Source organism: Aspergillus tanneri (assembly GCF_003426965.1).
Source record: "Aspergillus tanneri strain NIH1004 chromosome Unknown AapTan_4_pilon_pilon_pilon, whole genome shotgun sequence".
Taxonomy (NCBI): domain Eukaryota; kingdom Fungi; phylum Ascomycota; class Eurotiomycetes; order Eurotiales; family Aspergillaceae; genus Aspergillus; species Aspergillus tanneri.
The window spans coordinates 201,692-221,485 of record NW_022984631.1 but is presented as its reverse complement, the minus strand read 5'-3'; the positions used below and the strand labels follow the sequence as shown (position 1 = coordinate 221,485).

The 19,794-nt window shown below is 46.5% G+C and overlaps 5 protein-coding genes across 5 annotated transcripts; 3 read left to right on the top strand and 2 right to left on the bottom strand.

The window, feature by feature from the left end:
* Nucleotides 1–5,736: 5,736 nt before the first annotated feature.
* Nucleotides 5,737–6,947, top strand: HEX1_1 (woronin body major protein; the record flags this gene model as incomplete). The annotated part of the gene is made up of 2 exons (XM_033570009.1): nt 5,737–6,216; nt 6,306–6,947. The coding sequence occupies 2 exons, from the start codon at nt 5,737–5,739 to the stop codon at nt 6,945–6,947; spliced, it is 1,122 nt and encodes a 373-aa protein (XP_033426041.1).
* A 642-nt stretch (nt 6,948–7,589) lies between these two features.
* ATNIH1004_005354 (uncharacterized protein) lies at nt 7,590–8,108 on the bottom strand (the record flags this gene model as incomplete). Its single annotated transcript, XM_033570008.1, has 1 exon — nt 7,590–8,108. The coding sequence occupies one exon, from the start codon at nt 8,106–8,108 to the stop codon at nt 7,590–7,592; it is 519 nt and encodes a 172-aa protein (XP_033426040.1).
* A 5,123-nt stretch (nt 8,109–13,231) lies between these two features.
* On the top strand, nt 13,232–15,627 carry ATNIH1004_005353 (uncharacterized protein; the record flags this gene model as incomplete). The annotated part of the gene is made up of 6 exons (XM_033570007.1): nt 13,232–13,254; nt 13,291–13,585; nt 13,639–13,743; nt 14,026–14,467; nt 14,539–14,655; nt 14,708–15,627. 6 exons carry the CDS (start codon nt 13,232–13,234, stop codon nt 15,625–15,627), a joined length of 1,902 nt encoding a protein of 633 aa, XP_033426039.1.
* Nucleotides 15,628–16,880: 1,253 nt separating this feature from the next.
* On the bottom strand, nt 16,881–17,783 carry ATNIH1004_005352 (phosphoenolpyruvate hydrolase family protein; the record flags this gene model as incomplete). The annotated part of the gene is made up of 3 exons (XM_033570006.1): nt 16,881–17,195; nt 17,273–17,485; nt 17,550–17,783. 3 exons carry the CDS (start codon nt 17,781–17,783, stop codon nt 16,881–16,883), a joined length of 762 nt encoding a protein of 253 aa, XP_033426038.1.
* A 425-nt stretch (nt 17,784–18,208) lies between these two features.
* On the top strand, nt 18,209–19,480 carry ATNIH1004_005351 (Tm-1-like ATP-binding domain-containing protein; the record flags this gene model as incomplete). Its single annotated transcript, XM_033570005.1, has 1 exon — nt 18,209–19,480. The coding sequence occupies one exon, from the start codon at nt 18,209–18,211 to the stop codon at nt 19,478–19,480; it is 1,272 nt and encodes a 423-aa protein (XP_033426037.1).
* Between the last annotated feature and the right edge of the window lie 314 nt (nt 19,481–19,794).

Genomic DNA, 19,794 nt, shown 5'->3' with positions numbered 1-19,794 from the left:
GCTGGTAAGTGATAATGGCTAGGTCCACAATCTACTTGCATATAAAGGCTGGCGGTCAACCTTCTAACCACTTTGTTAATGTGAATTCGCTTATAGTAAGGCACGGTGACCATCAGCTCCGGCTCAACAAGGCCAAGTTACAATACATATTCCTCAAGGCCCCTTACCTTCTATTGTTTTTGCTCTTTCTTGCTTTAACCTTTGTTTACTATTCTTGAGCTGAACATCATCCTACTGATGGCATGGAAAAGCCACCCCAATCATTGATCTCGGTAAATGGGGATGTTGCACCGGTTACAGGGTTTATCCACTTCTACATCATTGCCAGTGCAACAACCTTGCCAACTACTCTGCTTTTTATCCGCTGATCTATGCGTTATTGTTTGGACGGTTTATCGCACTCCTTGCCAGCCATGATGTGGGGTTTTTTCTAATGCTGTTGCGCCGTATCTACCTAGGGCACTATTGGTGCCAACGCAGAGGCACGGTGTTGAGTTTATTCATTGGCAAATTAGTACGCAAAAGACATATTTTATGATATTCCAATGCCAACCGTAAATAACGTAATGTTTGTGACGACCTGGCCTTGAACACCGCGCTCAGGTTAACGCGGTGACGTGATGTTTATATGGTTTGCACGTAGGCCGTATTGGGATAAGGAAGGGCTGAGGGCACAGGGCTAGGGCTGGGAAGCTTCCCACCATATCCTCGCTCGCCATGACAACGCCCTTCTGCCTTCTTCCTTTCCTCCCCATCTTTAGTATTCTTGATATAAAGCAGTTGGACACCGAGCGGCGCGCCGCTCACCGCTCCGGCTCTCCCTCACCTCCATCTTACTTTAGATAATATTCATACCATTTATCTCCGTACAAACGAAATATATTATAAAAAATACACAGTAGAACTATCTGGTAGGACATTTTAATCGATTATGGCCCTGAATATTGCAATTGCTGCATGTGGGAGGCCTTCGCTGCCTAGGTGCCTGGGCCTCGGCCTGAATCGTTGCCTCCTTCTCGCTGATTATTTGATGTGCTGTATCAGCAGTTAGACTGCCTCCATCTTGAATAAACTGTCTAGGCTCTTCCTTTTTTTGCTCTTGGTACTCATCACCTGCCTGATGTCAATGAAGTTCATCCTTTAACAAAGACATTTGCTACATAGCAATCTCATTGCCTTTCATAGCTTTCTCAAGCAAAGTATCAGCAATCGATGGAAAAAAGCATTGGTTTTGAATCTCAAGAAGTTGCTCTTTTTGTCGATTTAATTGGTAGAGATTATAAGGTGTTTTTCCCAAGTAAAATGACTGGTTACTGCCTGAAGAAGATGGTGGACTTGGTGTTTTCAACTTGATTTTCAACTTTGATATCACTGTTGAAGAATCAAGAGGAATAAGGCCAGTAGCCTTAAATCCACTTAATATATTTGCCGATGACATTGCTTTTGAGTAAACTAATAAAAAGATAGATAAAAAATCTACCTTATCAATAGTTTTTATACCACTATTCATCATTTCTTGTCACGGGCTACGCCTGTATGTTGCTCGGCTTCACCTTCGCTGCGATTGACACATATGATTGGTCCGCTTATCGTAGTCACATGACTCCTTGTAGTATGAGAACGCACACTTCCTCCCCTTTACTTTCTCCCTTTCAGCGATTCCTCTTTGTGTATATCTAGTTGTTAGATAGCAAGGCATTTCGCCCCTTTACAAATACAATAATAACTAATCGATATGAATCAACATGGTGTTGTTGCAATTTGTTGAATTGTGTCGATTTGTATCGACTTGTTGAAAACCACCCTGTCTGTACAACCGCAACTTCATTATTTTGGGCTGTACAAGGCGTAGAGGTCTTCTTCTTGCCTTTCTTGCCCGATTTGAAATCATTTTGAAGCTGCAGAGAGGCGGCCTTTGCTAGCTGCTCTTCCTCCTTTTGGCGCTTCTTTGCCTCCGCTTCCTGACGGCGTATTTCTTTATTAGTATATCTTTTATTTTTTGTCTCTCTTCAAGCTGCCGTTGCTTTTCCTCCTTCTCTTGCTACCGACGAAGCTTTTCCTCTAGCTTTAAGGTCTTAGCAAGCCGTAGTTCTTCATCCTTTTGTTGCTGAATGTCCCGAGCTTGCTGTACCCGCGCAGGAGAAAAAGAATATTGCACCACCATGTTCTAGCTCGCGGAAATCGATTGTAAGAGCTTTCCCACGTTGTCGCTTTCTCTTCTCATTCTGGAGGGCGAATTCTAGGCCTTCGCACTTGATTTTTGCAAGATATTCTCTGTAGAGAGTGCGTATATCGTTTCATTCAACTTTCCGACCTTTTCATCAATAATATCATCGACAGCATCGTTTACAAGCGCTCTAATCCTTCTCCATCGTTCTGCGCGTAGAACAGAGTGGGCTGAACCGCTTGAGGTAGGTCTTTTCTCCTCCTTATTTATAAAACGCGCCAGAACGATGTCAGGATTAAAATGATATAAACCAACTGCTTTCCAAGCTCCTGTGATGTTTTTCACAGATAAAGCCTTTTCCCAAGCTGGATAGAACATGGCAAAGAAGTCCCGCTTGCTAATAGCGCTTAGGCCTTGAGATTGATGCAAAAATTCCTCCAAACGACTGCTGTAGACCATGGAAAGCGGTCCAAAGATCCCAACATCAGGCGGCTGTAGAGAAAGCGTAGAGTGAGGAGGATAAGTAGCCAGTAAAATCCTATTAGCATCACAGTAGTTAAGATACTTTATAGTGAAATGAGATCCATGGCCATCAAGGACTAAAAGCCTGTATCCCCGCCCGGCTTTAGCCTTTGTCCTTTTATCAAAAATATCCCGAAGCCATGCAAATCCTAGCTCATCGTTGGTCCAGCCAGAAGGAGAAGAGGTAATATAAGCGTCATGCATCGCTGGATTAAAGTCTTGCAGCCAGGTATCTTGTACTTTGCCAGATACTGCTTAATATATTAAACCTGGTGGTAGAGCAGTTCCGTCGGCGCAGATACAGGCAATTGTAGTTATCCACTCTTAATTACCATCTTGCAAGCTGTACCTGAAGCCTTCTTTCTCATATACTTGCTTTGAAAAGATTCTTTTGCCTTTAGAGAGTATTCCGATAAGAAATCCCTTCTCATCCATATTGTATATATTCTCCGGCTGTACGTCCTATTTCTCTAGCTTAAGGTGTAGATAGTCAAAGTATAAGGCATACTTTGATAAGGAATCGGCTCGTTTGCGTGCAGCATCAATAGCAGTTGTATAGCGAGAAAGAACGCTATCAGGATAACTGTTAGGAGCTGTTAGGAGCGCTCGGAAGCGCGATAGCTAGATCCTGTCGGATAAGCAGATATACCATTATTATATGCAAACTGGAATCAGCGCTACTTTTTGTGGTTTAAGTTAGTGGTATATCTGACAATTAAGAGTCTCATTCGCTCTGGAGGTCGAGTGTTCGAATCCAGGTCTGACCACCTTACTTTTCTAACGAACTAGACCCAGATGATAAGCCCGAAGATGGAAAGAATCCCCGAGGTGTAATAAGCCCGAAGAGGAAACAATCCCCGAGGCATCCAGATGGCTAGACTAGAAAAGGCATAAAAATATGTTCAGCATGTACAAATATGTACATGCTGAGGGGGTGTGTCGGATAAGCAGATATACCATTATTATATGCAAACTGGAATCAGCGCTACTTTTTGTGGTTTAGTGGTATATCTGACAGATCCTTAGCTAAGATGCTTAGTCAGGTGCGAAGTGTTTAGTTATATTCGCACCGCCTGAACTCCTGAAGGCAGCGATTAGTTCTGTAATATACGTGGTCCTATCTTCTCTCCCATATAGACACTCCCTTTCGCACCGTAGCGCCCCATTCAGCTCGTTACCGACCCCCACGCATAACACAACTACTATGGGATAAAGTATGTAATCCCGTGTATTATACTTTATTTAAATACTAATAAGCTGCTGTTTAAACTATCGCGTACATAGTTTCCAGTCTGTCTATACTTTGCAATTACTGTAAATAAGTCACAGGGCTAGTTACTGCAGACTATAGGAATTAATCTACAGGTTTTTACTTTCTCCCACGGTTAGCTGTATGTGGCCCTCTCCAGAGTTATAGATATTAAAAATCTAAGCATCCTATTGTCACCGTACGCAAGGACAACTGAAAATATAGTATAGCCTAAAGTTCTATATTTATAAGATTCTACGGTTAGTATTTCCTCTGCACTGTTAACTTTAGGGACCAGCCCCAGGCCGCAGCCTTTATAAAATACTAATTACAGGCTGTAAAACCCTACCTAAAACCCCCCTACTCACTCCCGTCTTTATCATCCCCTAGGATCTCACAGTCCAGACTATCAAGGTCTAGATCCCCCACCGGCTTGAAACCGGTGTTCTTTATAAAATTGTCCGTAATTAACATGCACGCCCGGGCAACGGCTGCAAGGCCAGCCGCAGCCGCGTCGAAATTTGTTGCGGCTATAATAAAAAGCCGGTGTAGCCAGCGGGCATTGAAGATATTAGTAGCAGGAGCAGCGCAATAAACTATATACACCCCTAAACAGCCTACTCCCCCCCAGTTTCCCTCCTCTGCCTCCTCTTTCTTTTTCTTTTCCTCCTCTTCTTCTTCCACTTCTTCTTCCTCCGGCTAGGCTGTTACGGTCGTTAGCTGATATCCTTACAGACTGAATAGGGTTTATAAACGGCACAGGGAACAACAATTTCCACTACTGTTGTAGTGGCAATTTATACAACTACCACCAAAGCAGCCCGTGGACGAAATGCACAGGGTAAAGGGCCTATATCCCCGCGCACAATGCGTGCATTAGGTCGTATTTAAAGTACTAGTTGCCTGGCCCATAACTGCTTCTACATTCACGGCTTTGCGGAAGTTTGGTCTGGCCCCAGCGGCCTAGAATTGCGGCTCGCGGACAGCAGGGAAGGTTAATAATTACCGCATGGCAGAGAAGGTCTGGCCCGTAAAATTACTAAGGTCGAGGTGCCTGGCCGCCAGCAACCCGGGGGCAGGTCCATTAACTCGGTGGGCCATAGTTGGGTCCGTAAAAAAATTAAAATATTTGACTCAAAAATTTTGCGGATCCGAGTTCTAAATCTACAGGGGGATTATAGTTCTTTATATATTTCGGGCCTTTCTATTGTTCTACCGATCTATAAGCCTCTGAATAAGCCCTTTGCATGTTATTGGATAGGTTTTTTTTATATATAAATCCACTACTCCTATTATTCTTCGCCCTAATTACGGCCTGTTTACAGCTTCATTGTCCACAGTTCTTTGTGTTCGTGTTAATACGGTCCGAATTAATGTCATGTGTAGACCATAATAGGAATAGCGTCGGGCAGACTTCAAGCCGCCGAGCGAAGCGAGGGTTTTAAGGCTTGTTGAAGAGAATTGTGCCTCGCGAACAGGTTATGAGACCCTCTATATCTTCCTTTTAGAGCCGATATTACGTGGTGTTAAACCACCTGTTTTGTCTATTCAATTGCCCCTCGAGGAATTGATAATAACTTCAATTAAAATGGGCCCGAAGAAGGGAAAAGCGCCTGCTAGGGATGAATCTCCATACTGTACACCTGGGCCATCCTCTCCTGCGATAACACGACCATTACCACGAGATACTGCGTCGAAGGAGGAAGAGGATGATCGCATGGATTATGTGTCAAGGGATCAATTTAGGGATTTCTAAACGCAACTGCAGAGTCAAATGCAAACTCAAATGCAGCAAATAATGGAGCTAATTCAACGCAGTCAATCGCCCCTTTCAAGTACACCTACTCCAAATCCGAAGCCCACATCAACAGCTCTACCGCCACCAAGCGAGGATGACGCCGGCCGTGCGAGTATAATACAAGCAGCTTACTCCGCCCACGAGATTTATTCTCACGCCGATCTGCACAAGATCACCGCGTATGCGCGCGCTCGTGGCATCCGAATCATTCCCGAGATAGACATGCCGAGCCACGCGTCCGCGGGCTGGAGGCAAGTGGACCCCGAGATGGTAACCTGCACGGATTCGTGGTGGTCAAACGACGTGTGGGAGCTGCATACCGCTGTCGAGCCGAACCCGGGTCAGCTCGACATCATCTACGACGGGACGTACGAGGTGGTGCGGGATGTCTACAACGAGCTTTCCGACATTTTCCCCGATCACTGGTTCCATGTTGGGGGGGGCGAGATCCAGCCTAACTGTTTCAACTTCAGCAGCCATGTTAGGGAATGGTTTGCCGAGGACCCCAAGCGCACCTACCACGACCTTCTTCAGCACTGGGTTGACCGCGCGGCCCCAATCTTCCGCAGCTACAGCGACCGCCGTCGGCTGATCATGTGGGAGATGTCGTCCTGTCCGCAGAGCATGCGCATGAGGTGCCCAAGGACATTGTGATGCAGAGCTGGAACAATGGCCTGGAGTACATCTCCAATTTGACAGCCCGGGGATACGACGTGATTGTCTCCTCGGCCGATTTCATGTACCTCGACTGCGGGCACGGTGGCTGGGTGACTAACGACCCTCGGTACAACGTGATGAACAACCCAGACGCGAACACACCCAACTCCAACTACTTGGGAAATGGAGGATCGTGGTGCGCCCCGTACAAGGCGTGGCAGCGCATCTACAACTACGACTTCACCCTCAATCTCACTGATGCGCAGGCGAAGCATATTATCGGGGCCACGGCGCCCCTATGGACGGAGCAGGCCGACGACGTGACCGTTTCCAGCCTCCTTTGGCCACGCGCGGCGGCGCTGGCGGAGCTGGTGTGGTCTGGCAACCGGGATGCGAAGGGTCGGAAGCGCACGACTGAAATGACGCAGCGCATTATCAATTTCCGCGAGTATCTCGTTGCGAATGGGATTATGGCAACTGTTTTGGTGCCCAAATACTGTCTTCAGCATCCTCACGCGTGCGACCTGTACCAGAACCAGACAGCCATCAAGTAGAAGATATGCTGCTGAAGTCCTGTACGCATATAATGTTATACCAGCATATCTAGCTATTGGGGGGCGAAATATCTTTCCCTGCTATGTTCATGAACAACCAATTTATTCAGTCTGCCTCGTAGGATACACCTGCCGGTTCTTGCACCGAGATTAATGTCCACGGCCGCTCTAGCTGGTGTAGGACAGACTCCAGTGGCGTAGGTACATGGTTCGAGCCGTCTCCTGATTCGAGAGATCTCGGCCAAGAGCTCTTGTGTGGTATTCCACGAGTCCATTGAACATGTGTCGATATGTTTTCTATCCCGCGTCTGCCGCCATAACTGGATGGTTAAAAAAAAAAAAAAGAAAATAAAAAAAGGCAAAACAGATACAAATTAAGCTCCCCGCAGAAGACGTCATTAATTGGAGGCTTACACTGTTTAATCCTAGTTCTGAACCTCGAGTTACGTCTTGTATTCTTAGCTGACTTGTTTTCTCTAAATCTCCCTATTATCCTGCCTGTCCTAAGGTTAGTACCTAATAGCCTGCCTGCCGCCCTGGCAATTAGATTTAGCAACTTTCTTGGCTAAAATCACAGTAAATTAATCTGGAAATGCAAATGTATATGCTTTTTGAAGTGCTCAAACCGGTGGTGTAGGCCTCCTAATTGTTACCAAATACATCGGTTTGCTTGCATCTAGAGTGATCCGTTTCGGCGAGCGGCTTTCCAGCTGGTGTTATGTATACCGCCCAGAGCACGACGTCAACACTTGCGTCTTCGTTTCGCCCTTCATGTATATAACCCCTTCCTTCCACGATTGATTCGCCGGCCCTGTATTCATGGACCCTAGTAGGAAATATGGGAGCGCGTAGGGTTAGCGTTCCCTGCTGCACAACTCCAATCACCTGCCCGTAGTGACAGTGTAGGCCAGTGGTTCCATTTGGTGGAATGGTGATTTTTCGGATGTTAACTTGAACCCCGCCTCCATCGACATGCACATTCACAGGTCCCAATTGCATTCCCTGAACAAGTTCCTCGACAACAATGCCCTTTGCTTTCCTACTATCCCAACTCTTGCTCTTGTATGATGCATCTCGGCCAACACTATCTTCAGCAAAAGCAATCACGGAAATTAAGCCAATGACCGCGAGTAAGAATCCCATTCGTTGTTTTTGAACCATGGTTGCCAAAACAAAGGATTCTGGGTTATGAAGTATGCGGGCTGTTGCGAGACTTGGAATTTTTAGCCTCTAGAGTGACGGGTGTGGTATGATAATGAACGCGTGATGAATCTATTTGGCCGGATAGAACTACCGGTCAGCCAGGTAAGATAGTAAAAAGTACTGTATGTTGGACTAACTTTTCATCTCTCCTTGGACTAGGTCAAGATAATATATAGAAAATCCATAGATAAGATTAAGATAATAGTCGTGAGGTCATAAATGATAAATCAACGCGTCATAAAGATCAAAACAAGATACTGGTTTTGTGTTACCGTAGTACCAGAATCACCCCCATGCCCTTCCCTTCCCTGAAACAAACGAAGTGAAAGTAATGCCCACAAGTTTTCACTTTTGTCTTTCCGGCTTACGTTTCAGGGTAACTGCTTGGCGAGCTTGCAGAGCGCGCGTCACCCCAATATATAACGTAGGTCTTCGGGTGTTCCACTCCCTGACCCAGTAGGGCGGCCTGTTATCTACCGCCCCAGGGAGGTCTGTTTGCCTTTGTTATCATGGACACTACAGGTGGCTTTGCATAGTTGTATGGACTAGCAGGATCTGCGCAATTGAGAAGTGCAGTCTCTGCGGACCATTTTGTTGGTTCCTACGGCATCTGCCTCCAGCGAAACTATACGTACAATTCGTACGTGGCCAATCGCGAGGCGTAAACATTTCCACGCGTGTGGAGGAACCATGGTCCACGGTCTGCTCAAGCATAATTGACCCGGAAGCATGCGTGTAGGCCGTAGCACTGGTGTAAAATGCATACTGTCTGCGGTGGGGCACCTGTACAACCATTAGTTTCAGTCCTTTTTATGCTGCCATTCGACTGGTCACTAGAAATACTAGTCAGAACAATTCTCAAGTCTTTCGATTAAGTTAAGCTTCTAACCTTACCTCAGCGGCCCAGGTTTCCAGTGGGGCTGCAATAAGCGATTCCCGAGGTCGATGAGACAGATTATGACTTGGTAGACTCTTCATCTGAATGCTCTATGTTACCTAACGATGGTGGAGTGAGATGAGACTCTGCCTTTGTCACGGCAAGGTCAAGTCGTGGGCCCGGGGCCCACGACCTCGAAGAGATTGTTGGAAGCGATTGCTTGTTCTATTGAATGGGTGGCCGGGGTGGCCGCTAGTTAACTAGTTACTAACGTAATCGGAAAGCGAGTCGGACTAGAGATGTGAAAAAAAATTTCAAATTTCGAAATTTTCGGCCAAATTTGAAATTTTTTGAAAACTTTTTTATTTTTCTGAAAGATTTTTAATCACGTGATTAATATTTATCAAAAAATTTCCCCCAGACAGATCGAGGGCCGATGGGCCAAAGGTGCCAACAGGGCCAAAAGGGACAGTAGGGAATAGGGATAATAGGGACATTGGCCCGAGAGGTTAAATAGGCTCCAGCCCTTTACACTCCAAAGGAGTAGGTCAAGGAGACACTCTTAAACAGTTTGGAAGTTGTGGGCTCAGGGCCCACAACTTCCTAGAAGGAGAGAAGACAACATTCCCTTTACGCAACTGCGCTCCGAGGTCTGCAAGAAGGTTGTTGATTGTCTATTTCCTCTTTGAACAAGGACTTAAGATAATAGTTATCCATACAACTGTCACATACCAATCCCCCTAGTTCCTCCACTACAATATCTTGCCACTAACTTAATAAAAGAAGCGGAGTAACAGGAGTAGGGCCAGTATCCTCAATTTTATCTTCCTCATCGTGATATCGCAACTCCAGAATAGACCTGCCACGGCTCCAGGTCTCCATTAGGTTATTCTCTGCCTGGATTTCCTGCATTTCACCTCCTCTATACTTGGTTGGTTGTGTGCAACATTCGCTAACGCCCGGCTATTAATTGATAAAGATAACTTATCCCCATCTCAACAGAGACTCGATTCCTGGTTTTGGTAATCTGGAGATTCTGTACCGAGAAAGCCTGTTCGCAGGCTACTAATTGGCTGTTGTGTTTAGCAGTCGAAGAGCCAGATCAGCAGACAGCTTGACGACCCAGAGATAGATCGCTAGTAAATTATTAGCAAAGACCTTATCCCGGTTAATATGCTCACCTGTATCTTCCAGAACAGTTCCGGGTTATTTATGTGTTCCCAACACGGTGCCTCAAAGAAGGGACCGTCTTTGCTCGGAACCGGTGAATTCCTCAAGTGCAGCAGCCGGGTTCGGGCAGTATTAAAATAATATTTTAACTTTTCTTTGCAAGAGGGGAAGCATCTTGGTGTTGCAATTTTCGGGCTAGGTAGAATATTGCCAATGGACCTCACTCACCTGTTTGTTTATTCGTTGGTAAAAGTTGTGGTTTAAATAGAGTTAGATCCTCGTCAAATGCTTTAATCGCTGGCAATTAATAAATGCATTATTGAGAACCAACGCGCACAACCTTGGACAGGTCTGATTGAGCAGACTCAGACATTTTAATAGCTTCGTCTACAGGCTTAAATATCTGGACTAATTTGCCCAAGTGCGCCCAAAAAAGATTATCTCGCAGGATCGTCCTAAGCGTATCACTCATGTCAATGTCTAGTCGCAGTGACAATTTGGATAATGCCACCTCAGATCGCTTGACACTTTGTAACATGGCATATTGGGAGCCCCATCTTGTAACAACTGCATTTAAAAATGATCTTTCCTGCCTGTACTCCTCAACCTGGATCTCTCTTAGGAGAGCTAGCTGAAGAGGCGAGTGGTTAAAGTGGGTGATAATAGCCTGGCACTTTTTAAATACAGTGCTGATCGATGGCAAAGTGAGAAGGTCTTTAACTAATAATTGCAAGCCGTGCGAATCGCACCCCACTATTAAAAGGTGAGAGAATTGAAGGCCGTTTTTGCAGTTCGACCCAGGTAGATCTCATTGTTGAACATGTATCAGTAATCAGGGCGTTTAATCTCCCATATCGATGATTAACAAGGATTCCAGCCTATAATACTCAGGGTCAGGTGTATTTATAGGTTAAAATAGAGAAATTATACCTGTTCAACAATCCAATCTGTCATAGCCATTGCAGTCATTTTCGTTCCTGGTATTTCTTTAGAACACCAATAATACCGCTTCACGCCATCGGTAACGGAAAGGTTTATAATCCGGTGTTTTGAGATATTGGTAGACTCGTCCACCGAGATATTAATATAGCGAGATTTGGCAAGGACATTAAGGAGTTGGTCAAGCGTTGATTTGTAGCAATCTGCAAGAATTGATTCACTCACGGTGCAGCGTGAGGGGATAGAATATTGAGGATTAAGTGCATGGATAAATTGTTTCATAGGCTCATCTTCAACCATTGAGAATGGCCTTGCACCGGCGAATATCATCATCCCAAGCAGAAAGTCTATCTGTTGCTTATGCGCCTTTGAGAAATCTAGCTTCGGTTGGTTATAAGGCGTTGACTCGACACCGCCTGGTGTACCGGCTGGTGTTATTAATAAACCTCCTCGTGTTGCCATGAGGAATCGGTGGCACTGCTTCAGATGATCTCGCTGACGAGTAGTATTGGCGCAAAAGGGCTTATTCTGGCAGTATTTGCAGCGTACGAGAGGTTTTTTCTAAACAACACCAAAAATTAGTAAATAAGTGACTATATATAAGATAAACCTGCCCTGTCATTGTGACGACCTTGTCACCTTGGGTCATGTGATCTGCTGGTTTCCCCGCAACTGATGTTGTCATTCAGATTTATCTCTTCTTCCTCTCCATGTTTGATATTCTCGTCGAAGAGCTGCCTAGTTAGCGGGAATAGATTCATTTGTTATATGAAGATCTCCTGGCCTAGACTGAGCCGTGACATATCCCAGCTATTTTAAATCTAAGTACAGAATTCCTTATCTAATGCATGTTCAACCTGCCATATATATTAAAATAATCTTCTTATATACTAATCAATGTAGTTTATAGAAAGTAGACTTACCAAAGCCTTTTTAAAGTGCTTTATAATAACATCCATAATAAAAAGCACATTGTCAATTGTTGCTTGATTTCCTTGAGTTTGCAGCGTTGCTCGGTTAAAAAGACTTAGGAATTTATTTGTTGTGCGAAGCTTGTCCCAGTCTACTGGAGTTAGGTATTCTGTTTGAAGAGTATCAAAGTTCTTTTTTGTATAGCTATCTACAGCACCTTCATACTGTAGAGCCACAGAAAGCATATGATACCAGCTATTCCATCTTGTACGGTTGTCAAGTGGAATTAATCTCCCAGCCAGATCTTTAAACTTCTTTGTATAACTAGCTGAACCACGAATATATGTCACAATATTGTGAAGCTTTCCAAGTGGCCCCCTATTTGTAAAGGGCTAGAGCCCGTTTGACCTCTCGGGCCAATGTCCCTACTGTCCCTACTGTCCCCGTTGTCCCCGTTGTCCCTATTGTCCCTACTGTCCCCGTTGTCCCTATTGTCCCTATTGTCCCTATTGTCCCTACTGTCCCCGTTGCCCCTACTGTCCCTACTGTCCCTTTTGGCCCTGTTGGCCCTTTGGGCCATTGGCCCTGTCAAATAAGTTGGTGGTAATAGTGACGTAAACAAGGTCATAAAAGAGGGGTAAAACGAACTCCCCTACACCTAGCAGAAGAAGCAACCTAATGATCCATAATAATAATCACAAGAATGATCATATGTTGATCAATATAATCAAGAAACCATCTAAAGCAATCATTTAAGCACCTTTTCAAGAATAGTGTCTACTTTCCTATTCGGTACTAGCCGAATATCGGACATATGGTAGGTCCCTAACAGTCTCGGCGCTTGTAAGGCCGCTAATCTTGTTTCTCACACCCTGCTGCGATAAGATAACCATTTCCTATTTGGGATATGACTAATGCACATGTGTAAATAATATTTGCCAAGACATTATATTTAACACTATTCCTATTTAGGTTTAGTGACATGTGCAAATATTGAGCTATGGTGTGCAAATCCCAATAGCAACGCCCCAGCGGTGGGTCCGCCACTAATAGGCGGTAGATCAAACAAAATCATTGGCTGTAGTCCACAGACCATTCTTATTAAAGTTTCGTGGGCAGCCACCCAAACAAATAATATCCCATCACAACCAGTTTGATGGACACTCAGCTGACGGCAGCAAGAATGTCCCTCCAGGAGATACAGGAGTTACGCCGGCGCCTTGAAGAAGAGCAGTGACTCAGACAAGAAGAGCAGCGACTACGTGAGCAAGCCGAACGGTCACAGATAGAAGAGCAGCGACATCGAGAAGAAGAGCAGCAACGACGTGAAGAAGAGCAGCGACTACGTGAGCAAGCTGAGCGATCACAGATAGAAGAACAGCGACTCCGAGAGCAAGCTGAGGAACAACTGAAGCTCCAGACACAAGAAACAACGCTTCCCGAATTTCTCGACGCCTGCCATGTGCACTTATTTCTCGGTCTCTCCATCCAGAAAGACAAAGACTCGTCCACAAAGGCGACCCGGCAAACGCCGACCGTAAACTCCGACCGACCAAGATTCGAGAGTGGACCAACTTTCCAAACGAACAGACTTCAATATGGGAGGACCTAATGAATACCGAGTTCGTGACCAAACGCCATTTTACACCATTATTGGCATTGAAGGAATTTGGAAAAGAGGCCCGAGAGAGGATGGTAAGTTCGGAGCTGGATTTGGGCTACTTTCAACGACAGACCGTTGAATCACGCGTCGCTTCAGTCATCAAGCAGCTACTACGCGAATCCACGACTTTGACAAACATTTTGTCTGAATGGAGACGTCACCTTTGAAAATCACGCCAATACCCTAACAGACGAGTCAAACATAGTGGCAGACATGGATTCTCTGAGCCTAACTCAAAGGCAGCCACGACGCTCTGGTCGCTTGGCCGTAAAACCGGGCAGTGCTAGGCTCTCAGCTCAGCTGATAGGAAGAAGCAAGAACGCTATACAGCCGAGGAGTCCCGACCCCGAGCCGACCAGATTTGTGTTTATAATAAGGGCCCAGAAGGAAAGGTCCCGGTGTTTATTATTGAATACAAGGCACCCCATAAAGTTTCTCTCGCCCATATTAAGTCTGGACTTCAAGACATGGATCTTGATGAAGTACTCCGCTTACAAAAAGAGGAATCACCAGAAGACATCTGCCGACGTGTTGTGGCGGCAGTGATCACCCAAACATTTTCTTACATGATTCATGGAGGCCTGGAGTATGGCTATGCGTGTACTGGTGGTGAAGCGTTTATATTTCTTCGTGTGCTTTATGATAACCCTTCCACCGTATATTACTACTTGTCAGTGCCAGAAGAAGATGTTGGACAAACAACAGGATGGACAGGCGATCCGAGCGGCGCTAACCGTCTGCATTTAACTGCGCTCGGTCAGGTACTTGCTTTCACTCTCCGCGCTTTACGAGTACCGACACGGGACATCGCTTGACAACCTCGGCAGTACGCAGACTCAAGACCTGGGAGATGGTATACGACGATCTTTTGGATGAAATCGCAGAGAAGGACATTCCTTCTTCCGACTTTAAACCATCGACACAGAGTCGGAACGAATACTGTCGTGCATCCCCAGTAAAGACCAGGTCAAAGTCTGCTACCGTTGCGTCCTGTAGTTCTTCGCAAAAAATCGAGGTTGTTTAGTCATGATGATGACGCCGGGGATGGCTTTGATCCTAACACGCCTAGTCGACGACCCCAAAAACCCCGCCTTCCTCAACCGTCGGCTTCCTCGTCATTAACGGCAGTGGAAAAATCGCAAGGTTCACGCTCCAAAGGCAAGTCTCGGCAGTATTGCACACAGCAGTGCCTCCTAGGCCTAATTAAGGGATGGGAATTAGATCAGAAATGTCCCAACGTGTTAGACCATGGAATTAATCGACACCGACTAAATCAGACAACTCTTATTCATCGGCTGGACCGGCAGCTCTCAAGGGATAATTTGCAGCTTGATTCGCAGCTGGGGTGCGAATCGCTGCATGTTCATGGGACTTGCGGGGCTCTTTTTAAAATCATACTATGGTCACACGGATATACCTTTGTAGGTAAAGGTGCGCCAGTCGAGTTTTTGGGGGGCTCGAAGCACGAAGAGCTCATGTATTCACATCTCTCTCCAATCCAAGGGGTATCCGTGCCAGTGCTACTTGGTAGCCTACGACTTCGCCGCCCATTCTATTATGATGGTATTGCTGAGATGGTCCATCTGATGTTCATGGGTTACGCTGGAAGGACGCTTGCAAGCAGACATGATCTCGATCACGGTCGACTAATTCAACAAGCCGAGAAATCCTTGCAGGCGATTCACGATCTACGTGTGCTTCAGGGTGATCCAATACCCAGCAATATGGTTGAGGAAAATGGACGGGTGATGTTCATTGATTTTGAGCGAGCAACGTTGCAAACCCGACGAATACCACTGGGTGGCATTTCACCTAATCAGAAACGCAAACGGGGGTTCTGCTCCTGGGAGAAGAGTCCAAACAAGCGCCTTGACTGTTTTGAGCGCGAGAAGCGACGTATGAGGCATGGATTATAATAATGTGACCGTATCATTCCCTAATTCCGTTGTGTTCCGAGACGATTTCGATTCAAATCAGAATGTGGTTTCTGCTGAGTGTTGGCGCTTCAGCTCCCGGCACTAGCCAATAAAAGGTTAACTCATTCTTCCCGCCGGTCAAATTGGCTTTTATTGGAGGTGAACTATTGATAAATCGCCCAATAGGGAGAAAATCCAAACCAAGACGTCTCCAGTCGTCTACGAATGCTTGAGGAAGCTAAGATCCGCTTTACACCCTGTTTCGGTTCCAATAAATCAGTTATATTTGTAGACATTTAGGAGCACTGCATCTACAATATCGTCAGGATGACGGCCAAATTTGTATAATTTGTACATTGGGTCTTCTCCCTGGAGGCGCTTTAAGCGTAAGCATTGCCCACTATGTATGTAACCCCAAGAAAAAATATAAAAAAACAAAAGAAAAATTGGGCGATGGCAAGTCACTTTCGTTGTACTGGCTGGCCATGTCGCGCACGAATGTGCTCCCTGACCTGTCCCTAGTACACGCGCAACGACATGGAGAGGGTATTTGGGCAGACGCCCAGGGAGTAAAACAATGCGCAGCAAATAGCCACCCTTCCATAGTCTGAATAGTGCAAATCACCAGCCGAAAACTAAATGATCGGCTCCTTGTCAATAGGCCAAAACAGGAAAAATATGAGCCAAGGTGATCGTTGGCACACTTTTGTACGGTAAAAGGCTCGCCAGAATGCCCGGGCAATGGACGGGAGAGCTTGAACGATAGTATTGTTACTTTATATAGATCAGGATGCGGTTACTTCACAGTTCAGAGTTTATAGGAAGGAAGGCCAATACATATGAGAGTGGAATGGGCATGACAGTTATGCAATGGTGGGACTACTTTCGTTCCTATGTGTGTTAAGATCTCAGTTTAAGAGAACAACAATTTTGCAGCTGGTGACACGGCATTCCACTGCTACAACACCACGCGCCACAAGTAAAACTCTAATTTCTAGCTAAAGTTATTCCTACTTGGAGTCGACAACGTTTGTACGTGTCCCGACCCATGTCGCTTCTTGAATTGCAATGGTATCCTTTTCCTCATCCGTTATGGCGACCATTCCAGCAACAGCTGTCTTATGATATCAGTTTGTTAAGATTTAAGTACTGGTTCCTCAATTGGCGCCCGGGCGCCCGTGTATCAGCCGCCGAGTCACTATGACAACACGGCCCACCAAAAAGCAAGAAGTAGATATGCTACTTATATCCATCTACGCAGTAGGCTTCAAATCTTTGAAACTCTTGGTAATGTTTGTAATGGCCCCCTCCACCGGCAACCTCTCCATTGAGCTCGCGCCGTAGAATCCGTGGACACCCTTTGTATGGCCCAGCACATACTCCGCATCTTCCGGCGCAGCAATCGGTCCACCATGGCACAGCACAAGAACATCTGGGTTAATAGCGACAGCCGTATCGCGAATCTCCTGAATAAGCTGAACGCACTCATCCAACGTCTTGCCAGTAGACGCGCCAATCGACCCACTGGTCGTCAGGCCCATATGGGCAACGAGGATATCCGCACCAGCCTGCGCCATTTTTTGCTCTCTGCAACATTGAAAACGTAGGGAGTTGTGAGCAAGCCCATATCATGCGCCGCACGCACCATTTCCACCTCAAGGTCGTACGACATACCCGTCTCCTCTAGGTTGGCGCGGAACTGTCCGTCAACGAGGCCAACGGTGGGGAAGTTTTGGATGCCCGCGAAGCCGAGATCACGTAGCTTGCCCAGGAAATGGCGCATGTTGAGGAATGGATCCGTACCGCAGACGCCGGCGATGACGGGGGTGTGCTTGACAACGGGGAGGATTTCCTTCGACTGGTAAATGATGGTCAGTTAGAGGGTCAAGAGAAAACGAAAGAAGAGAAAAAACTAGTCTCACCATGTCGACAACCACGTCGTTGGCGTTTCCGTACGGCATAAGACCAGCCAGCGAGCCGCGGCCCGCCATGCGAAAACGGCCGCTGTTGTAGATGATGATCAAGTCGCCGCCGCCAGCCTCGATGAACTTAGCAGACAGGCCGATTCCAGCACCAGCGCCTACTATGGACTTCCTGGCCGAGACCTGAGCGTTCAAGTTGGCAAGAATTTGCTTTCGGTCCGTTGGGGGAGCCATGATGCGTAGATACTTGTTTGTGAGCGGAGCTGGGACGAGGAGTAATAGTGTAGCGCGTGCGGTGAGATGACAACGGTGTCAGTGAATAGGATATTCCCATGGGAAGACTTGATACCAAAACAAGCTCCTGTGAAGATATAATATGACAAAATCAGATGTTCTGAACAAGTTTTGCAGCCTCATGATATGACTCAGTGCTGTTCGTTGTGACCCGCCGATGCCGCCGTCGATTGTAGGCCAGATTGCCGGGCCAAAATGTGACGTCAACGGTCATGTGATATGGCGTAACTGAAGCACTCACTTACCTACCCGGACATCGGGACAAGACAATTCTGTGGAAGTTGTGACCGAAGCCTCCTGCAGAATTGCGTTGACTTTTTACTGGTGATTCAGTTCATTATTCGGGCTTTCTTAACCTAATAACCATGGCAACGGTAGCAATCATTGGTACCTGTGACACAAAACTGCAAGAGCTTCTCTTTCTCAAAGACCGCATTGAGGAGAATCCGTCGGTTTCCGCAATCCTGCTTGACGTGGGATGGAAGGCTACGGAGCACGAAGCCATAACAGTACCGCAAGTGCGTCTCATCTCCCAGCATGGCTCCGGCCAAAATATAGCCGACTTGAGCCGTGGTCAGTTTATTGAATTCATTTCACAATGCGTGGCAAAAGAAGTCCGGCGCCTCTATGAGAGCGGCTCAATCGACGCCATAGTATCGGCTGGAGGCTCTGGGGGGACGTCGCTTGTTTCTGCCGTTATGCGACAAGTCCTCCCTATTGGGTTCCCGAAGCTGATTGTCTCGACTGTTGCAAGTGGCGACACGGGACCCGTTATCGGGGAGACGGACATTACTTTAATGTACTCTGTCGTGGACGTGGCAGGGCTCAACCACGTTCTGAGGAACATTCTCAGCAATGCGGGGGCATCTATCGCCGCAGCTGCACTTTCATACGCAGATCGCAAAAAGAGCGCAACTGCTGAGCCGAAATCATCACAGAAGAAGCGAGTCGGCATCACTATGTTCGGGGTAACCACGCCAGGCGCCGATGCGATACGGTCACATCTGGAAGCAAACTACCCAGTAGAAACCTACGTCTTTCACGCAACAGGCAGAGGCGGCAAAGCCATGGAGCGACTCATTCGCGAAGGAACGCTAGACGGCGTCATTGACCTAACTACGACGGAGATTGCTGACCTCGTCGTCGGAGGTGTGTTTCCCGCCGAGCAAGATCGCCTGGATGCCGCCATCGAGGCAGGTATACCAAACATTTTATCACTCGGCGCAACAGACGTGGTCAACTTTGGCGCTCGAGGCACTCTGCCTGATGAGTTCAAGCATCGCAATATTGTTAAGCACAATCCCATTGTTACGCTTGTTAGGACGTTGCCGGATGACTGCAGGCAAATTGGGGAGTTTATTGCCCGAAAGATCCGAAACGCTAAGAATCCTGGCGTGACGCAGCTGTGGATTCCAAAGGGCGGTGTTAGCATGCTAGCGACGCCTGGGCAACCGTTTGCGGATGCAGAGGCAGATGATGCGCTTTTTGGCGTAATCAGAAAGGGGATTGAGGGCAGCGGTGTGGAGATTGTTGAAGATGAGCGGGATGTTAACGATAAGGGTTTCGCAAGAGATATAGCAGATGTATTGGCGGCTAAAATGGGCCTTGCAAAGGGCAAAATCGCCAGCATGGCATAAAAGACAGCTTGGAAAGTTTATAACCCCCCCAAACAGAAAAAAAAGAAACAAAACAACCGCACCTCCAATGGATTCTGGAGACGGCCCATTGTCACTCGTCAACTGAGGTTCCGGTTTTTGACACGCGGAGAGTTGCGGAAGCTGTCGCTTTACTGCGTCGTTACCACATATGTATAGAACAGTACTGTACTGTATATCTGTACATACTCAACCAAATACATCGCAATTTAATCGCGAAAGGCTTTTTTTAAAGCACAGTGTATGTGTTGCTGAGAGAGCGTGTACAGGCGGGGATTAATCTACTGTAAGGACTT